The following is a 25,317-nucleotide window of genomic DNA, read 5'->3' as shown; positions in this document are numbered from 1 at the left end:
GCCGCAGGAACGGGCGCCTAAGAGCTGCGCTCTAATAACAAGCGACAGATTCTGCAAGAAGGTGACGTAATCAAGCGAAAAGTGACTCAGTGAACGACTTAAAACGCACAGGATCGGCATGAAAAATAACACCCACCGTGGTTGCTTAGTGGCTTTGGTATTCCGCTGCTAAGCACGAGATCGCGGGATCAAAACCTGGCCAGGGCGGCCGCTTTCGATGAGGGCGAAATGCAAAAACAGCCTTGTACTTAGATTTAGGCGCGCGTTAATGAACACCAGGTGGCCAAAATTAGTCCAGAGTCCCCACTACGGCGTGCCTCATAACCAGATCGTGGTTTTGGCACGTAAAACCCCATAACTTGATTAATTAACCTAATGAAAAATAACGCTTATGGGAAATATTGTTGCAATAGCCTTCTGCCGGCCTACGTCACGGCAAGTAGGTCAGGTGATCGTACACGCGGTAGTGTTCGGCAGGCAAAAGGCACAACGCAGCGCGCGTTGACGCACGCTGACAGCATCGTGTATCGCGGGTGTTTTTGCCTTTATCGTGTGTTTTGTGCGTGTCCGCAGGGTCAGTTCGTCATGCTGGCGAGTTGTTCCGTGGTTGGGTGTGTAAATCACACACAGAAAAAAAAATGCAGCGGGATTGTTTTTTTTTCCCAATAGACGAGAAGCGGTGAAAACGCGAGTGTGTTGGCAACGCGCAGCAACAAATGGCACCGAAAAAATTTGGAGAGTTCACTTGCGCTTTTCTCTATACCATCGATCGAACTGAGCGGCTGCTGCCTTGGCAGTATCGTGCTGTTTCCACGCTGTATGCTGTTAATTCAGAGCGCGAACACAGGAGGCAACAGCCGGGACAAATGCGGTCACGTTCGTGTTAACGTAATGAAAACAGCACATGACACGTAGACAGCTCTCTACTTGACGTATTGTATAAGCTTAAGGTGAAATCAGTGAACATATGTTTGTTACTGTAGCGAACAAGCATATAAACCTCTTGTTGCATCAATTGATGCTCTTAGCACACGGACAATTTCGATCGCAGCCGAGTCAGATGCGGATAGAGTGCTGCTACAGGGCCATTTTCGATTGCAATTTTGCTCGATACATATCCCTTCAATCGTCATCGAGCTTCTTGATCGCGATCTTAAATTTTAATCGTCTACACTCTCAGTGTTCAGTGAGCTTAACCAAATGTCCGCACATGCCCCTCAATGGCGAAGCCGTACGTCTTAAGCGAGCGGTACGATTTATTGCTTCCACAGTCTATGGTCCAGGCATGTTCTCGAGCTAAACAATACATGCCGCCGAATCGCACATTCAGCCAGTACTTCATATTGCTTTTCCAGCCGCCTATCACCAAAAAAATCAGGGTACTTCACGCCGCAGGTGAACAGCTTCTTGGCGTACTGCTGACGGGCAGTTTCTGGCAGCGAACTCACGTACCTAGGCAAATTAATCGCAGCAGATGCCATAGCAGCCATGGCGCGAGGGAAATGTTTTGCACACTAGTTCCTTGCACAGTCTCACACTTCGCTTTGCGCATGGTTTGTGACGCCAAGCTGTTTACGAGAGGAAGGTGTCCATCGATGGCTGTTTGCGTAAAGAAGGATTAAAAATTAATTCGCCGTTGTTCGTGCATTCGGTCGGTAAACAGCCCTATGGTTGCCGATACGGCTGCAGTGACCGCGTTATGGTTCTATAGAAGGGTCATAGGGTGGGTGGTTGTGATAAAGCTTTGAAAAAAGCGAAGTCTGAATGTTCTGAGGCCCCTATTAAAGTTGGGAAGGCTTGCTTTTGATTTTATCAGAGTGGCACTTGGGCGATAGGGGTAGTCTGAAAAGTTGAATCTGGCTTAGCGATTTTGGTAAGGTTATATTCATGGGGGCCCCAGATCGCGAATGCATATTCTAGTTTATAGGCTGTATAAGGGTTCTGTAGGCTAATAACTTAACCGGGGCGGAGAAAATGCGAGATAGAGAAGCTCGTTCCCCAAACTTTCTTAAAGTTTGTGGTTTTACGGGTTAGTGGAGCCGTGGACGGCAGAAGCATAGTCTCCCTGCATATGCTCCCGAAGGGAGCAGAGTTGCGCAAAGATCTGTTATTTTGTTCTAAAGCATCGGTGTTCGATGGTTTCTTCAGAACAGCAGTTGGTGCATTGATGCATTAGTGTACCGGACATTCCTAGACGGAAAAAAATACGCGTTCGTAAATGCCAAAATAAGCAACAGAGGGTAGAGTGGTGTTGTACCCTGCGGGAAAGGCTAGTTGCAACTTGGAGACCTAACAAAGGGTCAAGAGTACGTAGGCGGTATTTACATACCATCGGAGAGCTCCAGAAAGTTTGTGTCAGTGTGCGAGCAAGCAAACTAACTTCTTTGGCAGCGTCAGTCCTTGACAGGGGAATTGAAATATTATGAGGGCCTCCGTGGGGCAGAACGGGCAGCCTTGTCAGAGAGGGTGTTGCAGACAATATCGCAATGACCCGTAAGCCACTGAAAGAGGACATCGTACTTTTTTTTTCTGAGCATGATATGGTTACTCTCTCTTATTTCAGATATCTGCTCATACATACCTTTACGTAGAGCAGATTCCATGCTTTGAAGAGCCGCTTTTGAGTCACTAAACACGACCCATTTCTATGCTTGTTGGTCCATGACATAGTTTACAGCGGCATGGAGGGACGCAAGTTCTGCCGCCGTAGATGTCATTATGTGTGACACCTTAAATGTTTACTGTGACCAATTTTGCTGGAATCACAAAAGCGGCTGCTGAGCTGGTAGGTGAGGTGCAATCATCAGTATAAATATGCGTGTGGTCGTCGTATGTTTCATGCAATAAGCTAGGTGTCATCTGCTTCAAAGCAACTGACGAATGATTGACTTTCTTAGTAATTCGTGGAATAACGAGGCACATTTGAGACTGTCGAAGACCCCAAAAATTCAGATGGTCTTACCGGCGTTGTATATTGTCGTGGTGAGCATTGATCAATCTGGAAAACGTAGCTCGGGGTCGTTGTGCCGGCAGGAAAGCTAAGTGATGGTCGGGAATGTTTCGTGAGCTAGAAGAAAATGATCTCTAGCCGTGGCGATTGTTGCTGATTTCGAGGAACATCGAGGTAAACCCAGAGACTTGCATAAAGCCTGTGTGCTCTCCAGAGCGCGAATGTTGCTCTTGCATGTGTTTGATAAACCTGGCAGACTGTAAAGCAGGACTTACAGGAAGAGTGCTCTGTACAGGTGCAACACGGAATGCACATGTGTTTTTACAGAGAGGAATTCCAACATCTGAGCAATACCAGAAAGCTTCTTCTTCAGATAGACACAGTAAGGGCTCCGTGAGAGGTTGCGGTCAATGGAGATGCCACGGAGGCGCAGTTTGGCCTTTGATAGAAACCGGATACGAGTACAAAAATACACCAGTCACAGGCACCCGCACTCATTTCAACTGACTCATCCTTAGCTTATTCTTGTTGTCTGGCATTCATCTCTTTGGTTGCCTTACGCTTGGTCAATCTCTTTCTATATTTCATTTTCTCTCTCTCAGCTTTCTAGAGTACATGTGGTGCCTATGCTCGATGTTTTAATTTCCAATTAGCGTCTTTTATACTCAACCGATTGATACAAGTCAGTCTCTTTTTCCGGGCCGTATTCACAAAAATGTTCTTGCGTAAGTTCGGTCTGCGAAGGTCACCTGCACGGCGACAGTCTCGTTATCACGGCGACCGTTATCGGAGGTGGTGGGCTCCGTCGCTTCTGGGCAATGAGGAGACGACGCGTATAAGGGAAGAAGCTAGTTTGTAACTTTCCATTCCATTTTATATTCTTTCGTTATCACGCGTCGCGCTGAGTGGCCGATCCCAGCGATAACAGCGGCGCGGCAGCGGGAAAGTTGTGTCCGAGCCTATTAAATTGATAAATTAAATTCTGGTAGCCTTACGTACCAAAACCACGATTCTGATTTTGAGGAACTCCGTAGTGGGGTATTGCGGACTAATTTTTCACCCCCTGGGACTGTTTAGCGTGCCCTTAAATCTAAGTGAACGAGCAGAGTTGCCTTGTGGCCGCCCCCATCGAAATGCTGCCCCCGCGGGTGGGAATCGAATCCGCGACCTCCAAGCTCAGCAGCACAACGCAATAGTCGGAGCCAATGACGAAGGGCGAGAATGATGAGAAATGAAATGAAATATTCGAAAATACGGCCCTAGACCTTTATATCGCTTCTGGAAAAAGAAAGAATAGCTTTATATCTGTCTTTGTTCGGCCGTTTGTCTCGATGGCTTATTGAAGCATACTTGGAAGCAGAATCTGTGCCTCGTGTCCGTCCACTGCGATACTCGCTCGGATGTGCCCAAATTGAGCGAACGAGCAGGCTGGCAGTTGATGAACGCAACTGGGTGCGCCTTGACGAGAGGCGCGCATGCCGTCGCACGCGGTGCGGCCGTGTTACAGTTTGGTCGACGCCTGCTTAAGCCGTAATGCGTCGTTGGCCACAGCTCCCACTTACTTCGCAACGCCACGCTTTTTTTCCTGCGCAAAACACAAAAGTAACTTTCATGCCAAGTACACACATTCATTACCCGGGCAAAAACAGCGTAGTTACGCGAAGGTAGCACGGGAATGCGAAAGCAGTGTGTTTTAGCGAGGCTGCATATGCACGTGCACATAATGAGTAAATATGACTCACTCAAAAGGATACACCACGCTTCGCGCTTTACTACCGTACACATCAAGTTAGTTCACCCGTGCCTATCGTGATGTTTACGAAAGGGAACACGCGAGCGCGTGCCAAATGGTCTCGCTGTCACTCGTCGTCCATATGTTGCGCGTCGGCGCAGCGAAATGTGAACGCAAGAGGCGAGAGTGGCGCCATTCCTTTAACCAATTTAACTGGCCTGTACATTTATTCTTTCTTATTCAATTTCTTGCACATTTCCTCTTTTTTGTGTTAATAGTGCACACATACACATACACACAGGAACACTGAAACGTTCCTTTTATTGCATGCGATAGCGTTTATACGGACAGTCGAGTCGCGTTCACACCGTCGCTGTCGTCGTGCTGTCGCGGAGACGCGAGCGATATGCAGCGTGTTCGGGAGCTAAAACTACGAGTCCGAGTGGACGTACCGTCACGCTCTCCTCAATTGGCTCTGCAGCGAAACTAGGGCAGCGCTCTGTCTTCCGCTGCTGATGTAAGCGTTGCACGCACAAACACTAACGTACGTACTGAACAGTTGTGTGCGTACCACACTGTGGTGCATACACCGGTCTGAGCGGAACGGACAATAGAGAGCTCAAGATAAAACTATTTATTTCTTTTATTGGCCTCTGACAAACGACTCGTGCATATCGAAGTGCAACGCCTGCAACGCCGCTGGCGGCGTTCTTCATGGATGGATATTTGAGAGAGAGAGGGAGAAAATGATAAATGATAGGCAGGGAGGTTAACCAGTAATGAGCCCGGTTGGTTACCCAACACTGGGGGAAGGGAGAGAGGGAGGAGGAGGAGGAGGAGGAGGAGGAGGAGACAGAAGGACAGACAGGTTAGCCAGTTCTCAGACCGGCTGGGGTTAAGGGGAATAAAATATAATAGAAAGGAGATATTACAAAAAAGCAAATATAGAAAGAAGCGCTAAAATAAATGAGAAAAAAGGAAAGGGGAATGCGACACTGCTTAAAGTCTCTCTCTAAAACCAGTCCTCCGCAAGAAGCGCAACAACGCTTTCAAAGCCTTCTGTGGTGAGGACTGTCTCGACCAGTGTCCCAGGACCTTTTCCACCGACAAAGGGCGTTTGTCAAGACTATCTAGCACTCTGCAAAGTTCGTTACGGGGCGCACTGAAGCGGGGACACTCACAGAGAAGTTGGGGGATTATTTCCTCGCAGCCACAGTTGTCACATGTAGGGCTGTTGGCCATTCCGATCCAAAATGAGTACGCATTCGTGAAGGCCACACCAAGCCACAAGAGGCACAGAAGCGTCTCCTCAGCTCTAGGTAGTCCCGACGGAAGGTGGAGCCGTAGATTCGGATCCAAGTTGTGGAGACAAGCGTTGGTAAACTCCGTCGAGTTCCACTGTGCAAGTGTAAGCTCACGTGCGAGTGAACGAAGCCCTGTAGCTGCGTCTGTTCTGGATAATGGTATAGCTACACAGTGGGGACCATCATGAGCAGATTAGCCGGCCTCATCTGCACGGTCATTTTCATAGACACCGCAATGACCCGGTACCTACTGATATGCTATGTTGTGTTTTTTCTCTATTGCGTCGCGGTCAGTGACTAATTGCTCATTCAGTACATGGCGAAATAGCCACATAATGTCCTGGAGAGCGCCCTTGTAGTCGGAGAAGATTGGTCATGCTAGGTGATGGTTCTTCAATTACGAACTCTAGAGCAGCACGGAGGACGGCGAGTTCTGCAGCTGTCGATGATGTAAAATGCGATGTCTTGAACTTTATGGTGACGGACTTTGCGGGAATAAACTTGCTGAGCTTGCAGAAAAAACTGCACCATCCGTGCAAATGTGATGGCGTTCGCTGTGTTTCTCATGCCGGAGCAGTAGTGTGGCTTGTTGTAGGGCTAAAAGTGACAACTGTGTTTTCTTTTGGATTCCAGGAATGGTTAGGAGGGCTTCGAGGGGATGTAGGCACCACAACAATAATGGTGGTCTTACTGCAGACATGAAGTTCGAGGGAAGCACTGCACGATGCAAAGCAATAATATCGCTGAATGCAGAGTGTGGCCTAGAAGCAAGAAGTGAGGCGAGATGGTGTGATGGAGTCCGGGCGAAATGCCTGATGTGCATTCTTAAGGCATAGACGCGAATATATGTTGCAATTGGGTGATCACGTGTGACGACCACAGTGGCAAGGTATATTCTCAGTGCTTGAGCTTGAACCGACTGGAGGACGTGCACGTTTGTTCTTCGGGTCCTGCCCAGCACATGTAAGCTGTAGCGCATGAACCCTAGGAAAAGTGCGGTGTAAAGTTGAAGCATGGCTCGTAAAGATGCACCCCACGATTTTCCCGCAAGAAATCTCAGCACATGGGTGATCATGGTGACTTTTCATGTAGGCAATATGAAGGCTCCAGGATAGATCGCGATCTATTATTACTCCCACAAAGTGATGGTTCTTCTAATAACTAATAGCGTGTCCATTGATTTTAAGGACGTATGGGCCCATCGCCTTGCGCGTGAAGGCAATCAGGCAGCACTTCTCAGATGACAGCTCTAGACCTTGCTCTTGAAGGTAGTTTGACGTCAGTGCAGCAGCTCTCTGAAGCCTGGCACGTACGTGTAGACGCGTCAACCCTGATGCCCAGATGCAGATGTCGTCTGCGTATACTGACATATGCACGGACCGTGGAAGTACATCTACAACGCCGATGAGCGCAAGGTTAAAGAGAGTGGGGCTCAGGGCTCCACCTTGAGGCACACCGCGACAAGTACAGTAGTGCATTGTTGTACCATCTTCTGTCTGTACAAAGAAGGTTCTGCCCTTCAAATAACTGTAAATCCATTGGTAGACAAGCCCCCCCCCCCCCCCCCAATCCTATGTTCCCCAAGGCGTCCAGAATAGCTTCATGCGATACATTGTCGTATGAGCCTCTTACGCCCAAGATAATCGACGCAGATAATCTCTTTAAGATTTTTTTGGTTACTGCACAGACGAGACAAGGTCAATCACATTGTCTACAGAAGACCGTCCACGCCGAAATCCGGCCATAGCATCAGGGTATATCTCGTTATGCTCCAGGTTGCACTCTAGGCGAGTCAGTACAATGCTCTTCATCACCTTTCAAAAACAGCTGGCTAGTGCGATGGGGCCACAGGAGGCCAGGTTCAGGGGAGATTTGCCTGATTTGAGTATGGGAACGAGCCGGCTGGACTTCCACGAATGAGGAACCAATCCGTTGCACCACGAGTCCTTCTACACGGTTAGAAGGACACGCCGAGCTGTTTGAGCGAGGTTACATAGGGCCATGTAGGTGACACCATCAGATCCAGGAGATGAGGAACGCCTGCATACTGCCTAAGCTGCTTGAAGCTCCTCTACAGAGAACAGACTGTCTATCCGGGAATCTCGTGACATCGGTGCGTTTCCTAGATTACTCGCAGTGAACCCGGACCTCTTACCGGCAACTCTCGCGCAGAAGTCTTCTGCTACTTCAATTTCGCGACGACCTTGGTAGAAAGCAAGGCATTTGAAGGGGCGATGTTGATGTGGTAATGTTCGTAGGCCGCGGAGAATTCTCCATATTTGAGACAGAGGCCTGTGTGGATCAAGCGACTCTTATAGAGATTTCCATCTTAGAGACTGGAGTACATTGATTCGGCGCTGAATCTTCTTCCGAGCCGTCTCGCCTCCCTGAAATCGTAAATGGATTTTGTGCGCCTATACCGTCGTTCGGCACGACGACGGATTGTTCGAAACCGCTCCGATTCAGCTTCGTATTTGCAAAACTGTGATAAAGGTGTAAAATTAGAGGCGGCGTTTTGAGTAGCAGCTTTGATTATGCCTTCTAGGTTTTCAAGAAAACCTTCATCATTTTCCTGATACCGCTTCTCTGTGAGTGACCTGTGTTTTGATCAGTCAATGTGTGAAGAAACGGTGATGTGTGACTTACCTGGACCCTTGATATCTATATAGGTGGCAATATGGTCACTTCCATGGATTTAATTATCCGCAACCACTGCACCTTGTTATTAAGGCTGTGTGACACAAACGTCAGTTCTAGGCAGTTCCTATATGTCAGTCCCCGTAAAAACGTAGGACAGCCGTCGTTTACACAATACAGTTCATGATCTGACGCAAAGGAGAAAACTCGTCTTCCCCGATGATCCATCGTCTGGCTTCCCCATAGTGGGTGATGAGCGCTGAAATCGCCGGTGACAATCCACGGCCCATGTGTCGCTGATATTAGAGCGCTTAATCTCGCCGTGTCAAAACGTTTTGAAGGTGAAATATACGCACTTACTAGCGTGAAAGTGAGGTTATTGCGTTTTACTGTGGGGCACACGTATTGGTTGTTATCATCAGGTGTTACTGGATGCTCAATATAGGTAAGCTCGCACCTGATATAAATGATGACTTTACTGTGGTCGTTACAGGTAGCAGACTTGAAAACTTCGCAGCTAGATAATCATATGGCATTGTGAAGGCGGCGTTCGCAAATGACGATCATCGGAAACCGATTCTTATATACAGATAGCCGAATAACCGACATGCGGGGTTTAGGGCCTCCGGCATTCCACTGGAAAACTGAAGCTTCTTTGACTTCTTTATGGAAGGGCTGCAGAGGAGGAGCCATGGTGCTTCTCCAGACTTGACAGCACCGGATTTAGAGCATCCAATATTTCAAGTGCACTATGAGCAGCCGTAGTGCGAATGCTAGTTAGGAGCACTCGAAAGCTATTCTTGAGGGCTTTTACTGTGGCTGTGACCTCCTTATATTGATTGTTGCCACAGGCTTGTTCCAAAAGGGTCCTTGGACAAGCGATGTTGCAACTCTGCTGGCGGGTTTATCGACGGCAGCACTGGCCACTCGTCAGGTGGGCCAATGATACTTGTGTCCTTCTCAGGGTGCTTGTTGCTGGCATTGGTGGGCGATTGTGCTGGTGGGTGGACCGTCCGTGGGAGAGGAACATTCCTAGCTTCGGCTACAGGTTTGCTACAAGGTCTCCGGCGACGAGAGCGCCGACATCGTACCTTGGCAGTAGCTCCTGTGTGGGGGAAATCGTCTCTCACCATTTGCTTCAACACTTCCATCTCCGTCTGCATGCTTGGGCAATCCTTTGAAGACGCGTGGTAAGGGCCGTGACAATAGCCGCACTTGCCATGTTCTGCATGGCAGGCGTCTGTACTGTGTGACTCTGAGAATCGCGAGTACACGGCAGAGTTTGTACAAACAGCGCTGACGTGTCCCATCTTACAGCAGTTCCGGCACTGAAGTGGTCTTGGTACTGCATGTCGAAAATGACCAACTTTGACTTGTAATTGAAAGATGTCTTCTTTGAAAACAAGTCTTACACATCGTGAATTGCTAAGACGACGGGCTTGCAATATAAGTGACCTTCCGTCACCGGCTTGATGAGAATCGGAAAGTCACTTTTCGGGCACAGCAGGCTTTTCGGGCACAGCAGTGGCAGTGGACGGCACGCAGCATCGCTTCTCACGTACTTGCTTTGCCACTGTTGCAGAAATACAACGTGCGGCCGTCAATCCAGCTGTTACGTCATCGTGGCGATAATTTGGACCACCGCCCCGATTTCAGCTGCTACCACGTGACGGACCTGAGGACGGCGGACATAAAAAGGACAGGCGGATCCTGGATTCTTCGCTTTTCGGGCACAGCAGTGGCAGTGGACGGCACGCAGCATCGCTTCTCACGTACTTGCTTTGCCACTGTTGCAGGTTGGTGTTATTTTGCTTCGAACTCGCTCTTAACCTCCTGACGTTCCCTGCTGCTGCTGTGCCTATAGTTAATCATTGCCTATAGTTAATCATTGTCCACTGTTATTATGACTGAATGTTTGGCGTGTAATGGAGACATTCGGCCCGATGAAATACCCCTTGTGTGTACAGTTTGTAAATATTCATACCATGTTGGTAAATGTTCTGGGATTACTGGGTCTTCTTTTCGCAGTAAAGGCGATTCCTTGAAAAATTCTTGGAAGTGCGCAACATGTCAAACAAATGAAAAAAGGGGCGGTGCCTCATCCAATATGTCTGAAAGTCAACGACTTGAATGTAAGCTTAACCAACTCAATGCAAATGTATTATCGCTTCTTCCACTTGTGGCCAAAGTGGACGCCTTGCCCGAGGCTGTCAAAGGCATCAGTGGCATTGAGGCATCTATCCAAATGCTTTCTGACAAGTATGACGAAATACTTAAGAAGACTGACAGTCAGGGTACTGAAATTGCGGCCTTGAGGAAGCGTGTTGAACATTTGGAGTCTGAAACTTCTCCAAATGCCCTCGAAGTGAAAGCTCAGTTAAATGAATTGGAGCAGTACAGTCGCCGACAAAACATCGAGATTCACGGTATGCAAAAAGAAGAGAATGAAAACCTTCTTGATAAGATGAACTGTCTGGCACGTACGCTCGAGCTTCCCGAGCTATCAGACTCTGACCTTGATTCCCTTCATCGGCTGCATCCACGTGCTGGTAAAAAACCTGTAGTGATAGCTCGCTTTCGATCTGTCATGTTGAAGGAACGGTGGATGCAAAGTCGCTCACGTCTTCGGGAGAAAGCACCAGACTTGCGAATTTTTGATAATCTAACTGCGATGAACAAAAGGCTTTTGTGGCTAGCGCAAATGAAGGGAAAAGAAATGAAGTACTGCTTCGTGTGGCAAAAGAATGGTCATGTTTTTGCACGAAAGAATAGCGGAGACAGTGTCATTCGAATTTGCCAAGAAAGTGACCTCGCGAACATGGTTTAATGTTAACGCTTCCGGCAATGTTTGATAAACTTTATTCTTTCCCATGGCGGTTTCATGTTCTAAGTCTTATCTCGATCTCGTTTCTTTTCGCGATTTTGCTTCTGAGGAGAGTAAGCATTCGAAGTTCTTTTCCTTTTATCATTTAAACGCGCAGAGTTTACGGAACAAAGAGGACCAATTAAACACATTCCTAATGTCCTTAGGCTTTGAGTTTGATATTTTGGCCTTTACGGAAACTTGGTACAATACCGCTGAAGATGCAATCGAAATCAATGGCTACAAACGTGAATGCTTGAGCAGGTGTAGTAAAAAAGGGGGTGGGGTTGCTTTATACATAAAAAACGCTATTCATTACGAAGTAATGGCTGAACACTGTGCTATGTTGTCCAACTACGAACTTCTTTTTGTCAGATGTAGAACTTTCATAATTGGGGTTGTTTATAGGCCTCCCGCTGGGTCTCTGGTTGAATTTTTCCGTCGGTTTGAAACATTGCTTGATTCTCTGTCGTCACTGAAAATGCCTGTTGTAATTTTGGGTGACTTTAACATTGATTTGTTACAACCTGCTAACACATCAGTGAATGATTTTGTCGACCTGTTGTCAATGTATGGCTTTTCAAACAATATTGCTCTGCCTACTCGCATCTCTGCATCCAGTGAAACCTTGATTGATTTGTGTCTGACTAATCATGATGAAAGTGACGTGAAAGCGGGAGTGCTTGTAAGTGCAATCAGTGATCATTTACCTTTGTTCTGCTTCATTCCTAAGCGCACCTTTCCACAGGTTACCATAGAAAACTCGACAAAAACTACGCGGATGATAACTAATCGCGCGATAGATAACTTCCGTCAAAATATTGCATCTGTAAACTGGAATGAAATTCTAGATAAAAATAAATCTGATTCAAACCATTTATACAACAGTTTTCTCGAGAAAATTATTGAAATTTACGAACATTCTTTTCCTTTGGTAACTGTTAGAAAGTTTAAGAAAGCGAGGAAACCCTGGGTTACCTACGACTTAGTCAAGAGAATGAAAGCACGAGATAAGCTCTTCAGCAACTTTCTGAAATATAAGGACGCAGAAATTTTTAAGCAATATAAGAAGGTCAGGAACAGGCTTAATGCCGACATAAAAAAGTCACGTGTTGATTACTACGCTAACAAATTTACGGACATTCTTTATGATCCTAAGAAAACTTGGCGAACTCTAAAGGACCTATTACGGCACACAAAAAATAGCATTCCCCAGGAACTTACGTACGGCGATAGAGTGCTAAGTGGTAAATCCCTCGCGGAAGTATTCAATCAGCAGTTCTTGTGCTTTGGCTCCTTTGACTCAGAAGTTAGCAACAACTTTAAGGACTATATTAACACCAGTTTGCTAAATACTATGTATCTTCGTCCTGTTACACCTACAGAAATAGCACACATTATTAGCAATTTAAAGAACAGCTCTTCTTGTGGTTATGACGGTATTAAAATAGCACCAATTAAAGCAGTCGCGGATTTATTATGCAGTGTTCTTTGTGACATAACAAATATTGTGTTTTCTACAGGCACATTTCCGGATAACATGAAAATTGCTAGGATCGTCGTCTTGCATAAAGGTGGCGCAACTGATTGCATCAGTAATTACCGGCCGATATCAATACTTCCAGTTTTTTCAAAAATTATTGAAAAAGCCTTAAATTCTAGAATAACTGGACACATGCAAAAGCATAACCTTATATCCCCGAATCAGTACGGCTTTCAAAGGGGTAAATCCACTGAATCTGCGTTACTTGAAATACGTGATAAAATTGTTACCAATATAGAAAACCAACAATACACGATAGGCTTATTTTTAGACTTCAATAAAGCATTTTATTCAATTAAACATGACATACTTTTTTCTAAATTACCCTTTTATGGAATTAGAGGCATTGCTTTCGACTTACTGCGTAGCTATCTATCGCACCGCTCCCAATTTGTGGAAATCAACAGCATAAAATCAGATTTAGCAGACGTTAGGTACGGCGTCCCGCAGGGTTCTATTATAGGTCCTACGCTTTTCCTTCTTTATATCAATGATATCGTGGCAATACCAGGAACACCCGATATTGTATTATATGCCGACGATACAAACGTTTTTTTCTGCTCTGATAACATCTCTACTCTAATTCCTCTTATTAACAACTGGTTAAATTCCCTTTCAGTGTGGCTATCGGCTAATCAGTTGAGCCTAAATGTTAAAAAAACAAAGTATATTGTTTTTACTCCTATTAACAAACCAGTTAAGTTCGCATCTTCTTTAATATTTCAATCGCAACCACTTGAAAGGGTTTCCCAGTACAAGTTCTTGGGTGTACTCTTCCATGAAAATCTACGGTGGACGCATCACGTAAGTTATATTAAACGTAGCATAGCACAATTAATTGGTATGCTCAATAAGCATCGCACGCTGTTACCTTTAAAACTTAAACGTCAGTTATACTTTTCTACTATCCATTCTAGACTCCACTATTGTCTACTTATCTGGGGCGTCACTTCTAAGGCTAACTTGGAAACTCTATTCCGAATGCAGAAGAAGTGTGTTCGTATTATTAATAACCTATCGATGTACGAACATACCTCTGAGTACTTTCACCAGAACAGTATTTTGAGTGTCGCTAGTCTGTATAAACAAAAGTTATCCGAAAAAGCTTTTTTAGAATTCATAAGCAATCGTGAGAACTTTTTTTCTATATATACTAATACCACAACTAACTACACCTTAAGAGCTAGGAACTTTACTAAGGTAAAAACTAGAACAAACTACGGCAATCAGCTTTTACAGTGGCAGATTCCTAATTTATTTAATGATGAGAATGCTTTATTTGATATCATGCAAGATTCCTCAACCATTTCAATATTCAGAAAGAAATCAAAACTGTATTTTTCCAACAAATGACACCTGTTTTTTGTAATTTATTTCCTGTTTTTTCGACTGATATGCAATTTCATGCGTTGCAAGACTTTTTGTTCCCATGTGGCCTTTTTGCCTTCCTGTATCTTTCTGTACGCACTTTATTTCTTCATTTTCATTATTTATACTTATTGTGTTGCAATGATTTCTTGTATGTATAATTGTAACATTCGTATACATAAGTATGTATATGTGTGTATTATGTGTGTATTATGTGTATATATGTATATATTTTTTGCACTGTTGTCTGCTGTGCTCGTGGCGCCAGGGGCCTAGTCAGGCGTGTATAGTCTCGCCTTTTGCTCCGGCGCCATGACAATCTTGTATTGTCAAAATTGTAATAAACTTCAAACTTCAAACTTCAAACTTTCGCCGATGGAAGTGTCGACATCGTAAATAACACCTACCGTAGAGTCCTTGCTATCTGGTATGTAAGAGCGTACACTCGCATACAAAATATTGCGGGGCGCGCGAGCGCGTGGCGGAACGACCCTCCTCCCCTGCTAGCGGGAAACCCTGGTGTCGAGACCGACGCCTGCACGCATGCGCGTCCCACCGAGACGGCAAGCGCGCATGTTTCCGCGCTTCCTCCTTGCGCGCCGGCGATATCCGAATTCAGCCGCGAGGTGCCCCTCTTGCATTTGGCACTGCGGCGGCTTCGACGGGCAAAACTTCGTTTATACAACGGAAATCAAGAGCTCATTTTCGTCTTGCCTCTCTCCTTCTATGGAGCGCCTTTCCTGCCACGCTCTTCTGCGGGAGAACGCCCCGTTCGTAACAAGAAATAAACAACAAAGATTGGCCACGAAAAGGTGCAGCGTAGAAAAAAAAATGACTTGTTGCGTTCACCACCTATGCGTCAGCGATTATGACTGGACAAAAAGCGGCCGCAGCGGCGCGCGCAAGTTCACGCTTCTAAACACGCTGCACATAGTTGTGCCCGTCGAAGCCGCCACAGCGCCAATCGCAAGAAAGCTACCTCGCGGCTACATTCGGATATCGCCGGCGCGCAAAAACCACCGCGGCTCGATCGGGAGCGTCCCCATTAGATACTATGGCAGTCGGGCAAGGTAGGATCACGTCACGGATCGAAGTGCACCAGCCTTGTGCTATCTAGGAGGCGTTGGCTCGCGCGCCCCGCAATATTTTGTGGATGAGTGTACATTGATGTCCCCCAACACACTGACTTTGTTCAATACATCCAGTGCACTACGTTGCGTAACGTCGATAGCGAGAACATTCTTGCGACCATTGATTCTCACATCTGTGATTTGTTCCGGGGCAATGGCCTCAAGAGACACAGACGTGGCTTGACGATTAAGCCGGTTGAGACTATCAGCAGCATTCACCGGTACAAACAAGATAGTGTGAACCGGTGGCTCATGCGTAATTATGGTATGCTTACTTACTGAAAGAGAAGACATAAGTAGTCTTCTCTTTGTTTTACGCCTTGTCACGGGCACAAAGACGCCTCTGAAACGGGGTGGTGGTGGATGCCACCAAGCTCGCCACATCTACAATCCTGCTGCTTCTATTATCGGCCTTTAAGACCCTTGGCTAGAGTTTTAATAAATCAGTGGCCATGAAAGAAACTTATTACCCAAAAATGTATTTTTTGTGCTGCGTGCTTTTGCGACACCAATATTCCAGTCGGATTTTACTGTTCTCTACCATAGACTTAATAAGACACCACAGTACCTCGAACAATGTTCCTATGTCCATATTGATTTCTGAATGGATTCTGCGACACACTAACAAAGTATGCCCAATGGTTTCTGCGCCATTTCCACACGCTATGTAAGTATAGTCATCTTGGGCAAGTTTTTTCCTATAGCACCTTGTTCTTAGAGATCCTGATCTCCGTTAATAGGAACAGTAGAGCACTCCCATTTGAATTGTTGTAAAACTTTTGTTTTCGTTTCACTCTTTCCTGTTCAATATATTTTTATAGCTTGCTTCTTCTTCATCGCACCTATCCAGTATGATCTTTCTTCCTCTCTAACTTTACGTTTAACACCTTTTTCCTTATCCCTGTCCACACAGTTAATATTACGGTATTAACACCGCGTCAGTGTTGTGAGACGTCTGGTAGCTGGCAGGGCGTTGTTTATGCTGCGCCACAGCACTTGCCACGCGCACTGCGTCGCGCCGACATGTCGATCTCGCGTATTGTTAGAACATCGTACGTAGAGCTCTAGCGCAATGCTAAACCTTGCTATCGCTTTCAATGCTGCCAATTTTTACACCGGAGCGATATATGACTCGGATCCCGGGATTTCTTCGTCTCTGTCGACAAAACAGTCGATAGCAAACCATTCCACGAATTGAAGAGAAAAGTGCCTATCTTCATTGCAATTTCGCTCTCGTTCCCAGAGATCGTGAATGTAGCAGGTATACACGCTGTTTTATTTTCTGCACCAAATAACACAGGACGCTGCAGTGATAACTTGTGACAAGCGTATTTGCACATCTGCTGCCAGAGTGTAAGGCTTCGCAGCCAATACAGATGCAGCATCGTCGAAAATGTGGCTCACAAGTAACAAACATATTTTAATAAAGTTTTAATTAGCGACTTTAGAGTCAATATTGCATTTGCGAAAGTGAAGTCTCATGTGCTGCCCAACAACAACTTCACAAAAATCGTCGTAGGTACTACGGCGTGCAGTTTGGCTCTGGGCAGCCTTGAACCCAAACGAAAATGAAATAGCATGTCAGTGACGCTGATCTCCCCTCCGTATTAGAAAACGCCGCCTGCTTCCTTGCTGCGCGGGCGCGAATGCTATGACAATTACGAGTGCTCTTCATTCTGATCCATAAAGTCTTTATTTGCTGCTATTGGCAGACGTGATTATCCGAGCTGCAGTACCGCCAAAAGATTGGGAACAGAACAGAGCACGCTTTGCTGGGGGAGGGGGGGGGGGCGTCGATTACTGGCGTCACCATGCAAAAAAAGAGAAGGCCGAGATGAATCCCGTGCCAGCGGAAGCTTGCGCTAGTCTGGGTATGCACTTGCAATAGGGAGTATGGAGATATCGACGTCACTGGTTCACTATTTCATATTTCTTTCTGTACTGCCATACTGGGCCGCCCGCCGTGCCAAAGTGCTGCAGGCTCTAGCACCAAAGACAATTTTGTTTAGAGAAGTTTTTGTTGAGCTAACAATATGAATTTGGGTATTCAATTCCCGTATTGCAATGTTGCCTCTATAATTGGTAATTAAGTAGTTATTTAAGATATTCTTATTAATTATCTGCCATATTTTGCACAATACCGATTTCCTAGTGGTAACAAAGACACATAACCTGATAGAATATTGGAAAAGGAGCTCACAAAATTCACCTTTTTATAAAATTATGTGCTGCTGAAACACACTGTATTTGTCGCGTGAAGTCACACAACAACAAAATGATAAAGAGATGGTTAGCTACGACTATAAGAGACAGTGTTTTTAGTCAACACCGCAGAACTGATAAAAAATGACACAAACGATACAAAACTGATAAAGGGAACACTATGCATACTAACGATACAGACACCATTTAGCGAATGAAATTTTTTAGCCCGCATATTCGGGGGGTGCAATTATTACGTAGGATGTTGATACAGCTGCAGCCGAGTTGAGTTGAGTTGAGTTGTTGTAGGCTACTGGTGGGATTAGCCTTGCAGTTGCTGCCGGCAATTGCTCCACCGTAGCGACACTTAAAATAATTAAATCACGTAATCCGACACAGACCTCCCAATTACAAATGCTCACTCCTCAGTTCACCATGTGGAAGCCAAATCCGTGTCCTGTAGGTAATTTAACAGAAGGCGAAAGACCTCTTTCCTACACAACCGGTTCCCGCGCGGGAAAACTATGCCCTGAAGCGAACTGTGAGGAAGTCCTGCGTTCTTGAGGGACCCGAATAACACCCGCCTTTCCGCGTTATACACAGCACAGCACATTAGGTAATGTTCTATGTCACCGCACACACCACACGTTGAACATAATGGTGATAACGCCAGGCCAGTCGAGTTGCAGCCGACACTTCTGCGGCACTATACACATCTGGTATACCGGGTACATGAGCTCGGATTGCTGCTTACCGGAGCATTCTTTTACCATTTACGCCCAGTGAAGCCGGCGGATAGAGGCGTCTTCAGTCATATATGAACCCCCCCCTCCCCAACTGTCAGCCGAGGCCCACGTTCCCCAGCCCCGCTACTACGCCACTGCTCATCTTTAAAGATTATTTTCTTGTCTAAAGCTAAAAGTGTTTTGATCGAACCCTCGATCAAAATCATGCCCCCCCCCCCCCCCCGCGAACTGGCACTCGGGGCCCACGCCCCCCCCCCCCCTCCTCCCCTTACTACGCCCCCTTGCGTTTGCATAAGCTGCATTCTGGGAAGCGGCAACTGTAGCACACGAACCAGGGAACGACGTCACTGCACTTTCACATGTGAAAGAGCTTGCCTAGCAACTGGTTTCATTTGTGTTGTGATAGCGCTCTAAAGTAGCAACGGAAAACCTTCTTGTGGTTAAACTCTCTGCCATTACCTACTCCTTTCTAGCCCCAAAAACAGCAAAACATGAAGAATCTAAAGCATCCAAATTTGGATGTTTTAGATTCTTCATTTTTTTTTTACATGATGAATGTGGCAGCATACCCGCCATCAACGGTATCGCGAGGAAAGCCCGCATCAGGGATAACTGCCAAAAACGTTTCGTCATGCCATGTAGGTGACGCACCGCAATGGAAGACTCAACCAAGCGGCTATACAATATCGGTTACAAGGCCACTCGCGTCATTTGCACGGGATGAGAAGAAAGAAACGCCTTTCAGCGCAGATTACTGATCGGCGCGTTTTGACGTTGTTGGGTGCCGGTGAACAAAATGAAGGGGCGCAAGAAGCCACCGAGCCGCTGACAGCTCTCACCCGCCGCTTCTTGCACGCGTTAACGCATAGCGCGTTATCAGAATGGTTAAAGCCGCGCCGCAAGTGTTAAAAAAGAAAAGAGCGCCCAGTATTGGCTTTATCTTCCAGGCCCTAACGACGATTATGGTGCACGCGAAGTATTAGTAAAAGTAAAGTGGAAACGAGGCGGACACAGAAAAGGACGGGACGCGACGACTTTTTTGAGTAGAAGATTAGAAGTGCATAGGAAAGGGCTACTTCGAGCCCTCCGGCCTTGTCACACCATGAGGAGCGTTACACCCTGCGATAAACGTATTTTCCTCTATGTGCCCCACTCTCTTTCGTTGCTAGTTATGTATGGCGGTACCTATTTGCAGAAATGTCACCGAGAGAAAGTGATCGGCACTTTAAGCAGACCGGCTCGTTTAGTGTTTTTTTATTTTGCTCATAACATTTCCGTAACATAACATAACATAACATTTCACAGCGTACTGTATGTGTCCAGCTTTAACCAGCTATACGAGCGTTGTGCTCGCTACGTCATCGACAGCACCATGATGACCCGCGTGCACGTATGGGTAAGATTTTTGCATAATGAAAGAAGGCACTCAATGCACAGTGATTATTCAGTTGGAGGTATTCGCACTACATTGTGTTCAGGGGTGTCCTCATATGTATGTATGTATGTATGTATGTATGTATGTATGTATGTATGTATGTATGTATGTATGTATGTATGTATGTATGTATGTATGTATGTATGTATGTATGTATGTATGTATGTATGTATGTATGTATGTATGTATGTATGTATGTATGTATGTGTGTGTGTGTGTGTGTGTGTGTGTGTGTGTGTGTGTGTGTGTGTGTGTGTGTGTGTGTGTGTGTGTGTGTGTGTGTGTGTGTGTGTGTGTGTGTGTGTGTGTGTGTGTGTGTGTGTGTGTGTGTGTGTGTGTGTGTGTGTGTGTGTGTGTGTGTGTGTGTGTGTGTGTGTGTGTGTGTGTGTGTGTGTGTGTGTGTGTGTGTGTGTGTGTGTGTGTGTGTGTGTGTGTGTGTGTGTGTGTGTGTGTGTGTGTGTGTGTGTGTGTGTGTGTGTGTGTGTGTGTGTGTGTGTGTGTGTGTGTGTGTGTGTGTGTGTGTGTGTGTGTGTGTATGTATGTATGTATGTATGTATGTATGTATGCTTTGCCCAGGCAGGCAAATCCATATCAACCGTTTGGCATTTCGTCGGCTACGGCAGTATTTCAGCGTATTATGGATAAGGCTCTGAAAGGACTGAAGACGTATTATCTCTATGACATACTGATCACGGGCTGCACGGAAGCAGAACATTTGTTTAACCTTGAAGCAGTGCTGGAAAGGCTATCAGAACGCGGAATGCGCCTAAAACTTTCCAAGTGCGATTTCATTCCGATGAACTGCAATACTTGGGTCATGTGATCACGAAAGACCGTGTTCGGCCGGCAGATGAGAAGTTGGTCGCAACACGAATGCACCGACTCCGACAGATAAGCAGCAACTGCAGTCGCTACTATGGCTCACAAATTACTATGGAAAGTTTGTTCCGAATCTGTCATCTATATTGTTTCCCCTGAACAAGCTCTTGCGCAAGACTGAAGGTTGGGAATGGAATACCGCTTATCAGAGTGCGTTGGTACATGTAAACAAACTGCTAACTTCAAAGTCCACTTTGACTCCCTAAAACCCCAGTTGGCCAGTGCAGCTACCGTGTGATGCTTCCGCCTATGGAATAGGCACTGCAATTCTGTCCCACATTTCACGTCGGCAAGTTCATCCAATAGCGTATATGTTTCACGCACACTGACAAAGGTTGTAGAAGGTTATAGCCAAGTAGAGAAAGAGGCATCAGCTCTTGTGTCTGGTGTCGAGAAGTTTCATTACTACGTTTACGCACGCAATTTTACATAACATTACATTACATTACATTACATTACACGCAAATTACAATTTTACATGCTCACAGACCATAAGCCACTTCAAACGATATTTGGCCCCAAGACAGGCATTTCAGTGGTAGCAGCCTCTAGACTTCAGCGCTGGGCAATCTCTTTCTCTATGGCTGGGCAGTCACACTTTCTGCATATTCTTTTTCTTTGCAGTATCAACATTCAGCTCAGAATGTGGACGCTTATCGCTCCTTCCACTTCAGCAACCTGGCAGGGATGGGGCCGAAGAAAATTTTTTGCTTTTGCGTTTGGACAGCATGCCTGTCTGCAGTAAACAAATCGCAGAAGAAACCGCGCGTGATCCAGTTTTTCTTCAAGTAGTACAGCACATTTTGTAAGGTTGGCCGACTAATGTGTCTGCAAACCTGAAATCATTCTTCTACAGGAAACTAGAGCTTTCCTTATATCAACGTTGTGTCATGCTTGGAACGCATGTTGTGGTATCACAAACGTTTCGTCAATTTGTCCTAGATGAATTGCATGAGGGACATCCAGGAGTGGTGTGCATGAAGGAGTTGGCAAGAAGAGTTAGCATGTGTGGTGGCCAAATATCGACCATGACATAGATGTGTTGCGGCTTGTCAAACATGCGCTGAGACGCAGTTTACCATTGAAAGCACCGCTCCATCCTTGGTCCTGGCCGACGCGTCCATGGCAACGCCTGCACGTTGACTTTGCAGGTCCCATAAAATGTGTTTCATACTTAGTGGTAGTCGACGCTCATTCTAAATGACCAGAAGTATGTCCCATGACAAACTACTACTTCAGAAGCAACCATCGCACCCGCCGTGGTTGCTCAGTGGCTATGGTGTTGGGCTGCTCAGTACGAGGTCGCGGGTTCGAATTCCGGCCACGGCGGCCGCATTTCGATGGGGACGAAATCGGAAACACCCGTGTACATTGATTTAGGTGCACGTTAAAGAACCGCAGGTGGTCGAATTTCCGGAGTCCTCCACTACGGCGTGCCTCATAACCAGAAAGGGGCTTTGGCACGCAAAAACTCATAATTTAGAAAAGAAGCAACCATCGGATGCATTCATGGACTTTTTTGCAGATTTGGTTTTCCGGAAACAGTGGTGTCCGACAACGGAAGCCTATTATTCTCTGAACAATTCCAAGTCTACCTCGAGCAAAGGAGTATAAGACACCTACGGACCGCACCGTATCACGCAAGCAGCAACGGTTTGGCGGAACGTTTTGACCAAACCTTGAAGGCAGTGTTTCGAAAGACCAATCGGAGGATAGCGACTGCGGAACTAGCAGATTTCTGGTTGGCGTATCGTAATACGTCTCATGCTACGACAGGGGAAGCTCCTTCCACCTTGCTCCTGGGACGGCGCCTACGGACCAGACTAGACCAGGTGCGACCATCGGTCGAGAACAAAGTGTCACAGCGCCAATTTCATCAGACAAGGCGCCACCCACGTCGTGAGAAAATATTTGGAGTAGGTGATGATGTTCGGGTGGGCAACTTCCGACTGGGACCAAAGTGGCTCTGTGCAACAGTTCTCGCCCGTACGGAACCTGTGTCATACCGTTTAAGTGTAGTGACTCCACCTGGTGCTTTCCAGTGGGTGCGTCACCAAAACCACATCCTCAAGGATAACACCAACACCACGGAGTTCAATCTACCCTTCGTGAGAAGCCATCAAGAATCCCCGGTACAGGTCCCAGCTGCCGACTCTTCGACTGGTAACGACAGGGCGGCGATCATTCAGCGCGAACCGATGGCGCCTTTAAACTCTGCTAACGAACATCGTTACTCACAGAGACAGCGCCACCCACCTGAGCGCTGTGTGCCATAAACTATTGTGGCCATATTGGTGTTTCCAAAATAAGGGGGGGGGGGGGGGGGTACGTCGCATATCTGTATACGCATACTTGTGTGATAGCGTTTCCCTTTCTGTCACGTGGCCCATATCGCGGTCACATCACCCTCGCCCACTATGTATATATAATCGCTGGCCGCAAGGCTGTGGTGCGTTTTTTGTCCTAATATTCCTTGGCTGTCATTCTGCCACGTTACTTGCTGCCATGCCATAAAGCATGTTTCAAGTTCAGTCTGCCTCTTCGTTCACACCCGCCGCGGTTGCTCAGTGGCTATGGTGTTAGGCTGCTGAGCACGAGGTCGCGGGATCGAATCCCGGCCACGGCGGCCGCATTTCGATGGGGGCGAAATGCGAAAACACCCGTGTACTTAGATTTAGGTGCACGTTAAAGAACCCCAGGTGGTCAAAATTTCCGGAGTCCCCCACTACGGCGTGCCTCATAATCAGAAAGTGGTTTTGGCACGTAAAACCCCATATATTATTATTATCTTCGTTCACGGAAGCCCTGGAACACGACAGGCAGGGACTTGCAGAATGAATGTATGTATGTATGTACGACGAGCAAACATGCATTAGATTTGTGTTGCGTGCCAAGTATACCTGTGAGAACAAGTAGCTGACACTTCTCGGTCACCAGTGCGTCCTAAATTCCGTACTAAAAAATGCAGAGATTGTTATTTTGAAAACGACAGATATGCCCCTTAACTGGCGCCCCTTTCTTTCCGACAACTGCATCAAAAATAAGCTAGCCTTCCTATATTTAAGATCTATTATGTGTTGTGACATTCGCGACTTGCAAATTGAACCAATCGAACACGTCATAGATGTCATATTCCGTCGAGGAAGACAAATCAAAGGCGGCAAGAAAGAGGCAGAGTAGACGTTGGCGGTCAAGATGGACGCATATAAATTAATGAATTCATTTTAACTCGCATTCTATAAATCGTAACACTGTTCTTATATAAACACATGGGCTCAAATTGATATTTTCGCCAGGAAAGTTTCCTTGGCGTCCTCATGTATAGCTAAAGTGTCTGTTGTCTTCCAAGGAGGCGATCGAAATAGGATGCCGAAGTATAGAATCATGTCAATCCTTTGTAGTTTTTTGCAAGCGCACAAAGAAGCTCAAATTACGCGTATTTGTTTTTTCTCTTTTGACAAAGCATAACATTATGGCTTGAGTCTTTCCACCTCGGTTTGACTAAAGAGCGCTCTACCGACAGCGCCCTCTTTCTGTACAGAAAGGAACTATCATGGGCTTCTTCAAAAGTAATCTTTACTTGCTTGGAATTTTTGTTCATTATTCCAAAGCTTTTGATTGGATTAGTCATAGTGATCGTCCTAATAAACTTGGTCATTATGACTTTCGAGCAAACATTTAAGTTTATTGAAGTAGATGTCTACAGTAGCGTCACCAGTAAACACAATTAAAAATAATACTTCAAATCTCGCCTTAATATAATTGTGGCGCTTCTCCGGATAAATATTCTAAGGTACGTGCTCTTTAACTGAATCTCGTTGTTGGTGGCGCATTACGGTGGCGTTTCGCTGCTAAATCTGAGGACGCGGGATCGAATCCCGGCAACGGTGGCCCCATTTCGATGTGGATGAAATGCGGAAACGCCCTTGTACTATGGATTAGGTGCATGTTAAATAACCCCAGGTGATCAAAATTAACCCAGAGTAGACCCCCCCCCCCCCTTACGACGTGCCTCATTGAAATCGTGGTTTGGCACGTAAAATCCCAGAATTTAATTTTCTTTAAATGTATCTGAATGGCCTAGTGAATATTGACCAAAATGTAAAATTTAGCTTGTATGGAGACGATACTAGCTTTTTTTTTTTTCGGATTCGCCGGCACTTATGAATTAAGTGAATGATGTACTTGATCAGTTGCGCATCTGAAATCCAGTAAGCTCAGTGACCATGAAACTATTAAAAACAAATACTGTGACAGTTCGTGCCAAAAGCAAGACAGCTGTTTATAACGTATATCTCACTTCTGGCTACTATTGCGTCGAAATTGCTTCTGTCGTGGAAAGTCTTGGAGGTCTATTTCGCGAAAAAAAAAATGCATTGGAATGACTAGGTCACGAAGATTTGTTTCAAACTGTCAGTGACAAAGGTTTCTGGCGGGTTCTACTTCCCCCATCACATGTTAAGCTGTTAGTTTATACTTATTTCTTCCGTTTCAACGTAATCCTATATCCATTTAATTTGGGACATGA

General features: G+C 46.0%; 1 protein-coding gene across 1 annotated transcript; it reads left to right on the top strand.

Moving 5' to 3' along the window:
- Positions 1 to 7,356: 7,356 nt before the first annotated feature.
- Positions 7,357 to 23,065, top strand: LOC135902663 (uncharacterized). The gene is made up of 5 exons (XM_065432880.1): positions 7,357 to 7,436; positions 9,475 to 9,557; positions 10,075 to 10,181; positions 10,280 to 10,419; positions 22,315 to 23,065. Exons 1-5 carry the CDS (start codon positions 7,357 to 7,359, stop codon positions 23,063 to 23,065), a joined length of 1,161 nt encoding a protein of 386 aa, XP_065288952.1.
- Positions 23,066 to 25,317: the final 2,252 nt, after the last annotated feature.

The sequence above is a fragment of the Dermacentor albipictus genome, chromosome 1 (genome assembly GCF_038994185.2).
Source record: "Dermacentor albipictus isolate Rhodes 1998 colony chromosome 1, USDA_Dalb.pri_finalv2, whole genome shotgun sequence".
Lineage (NCBI taxonomy): Eukaryota > Metazoa > Arthropoda > Arachnida > Ixodida > Ixodidae > Dermacentor > Dermacentor albipictus.
This window is presented reverse-complemented; position numbering and strand designations above follow the sequence as displayed.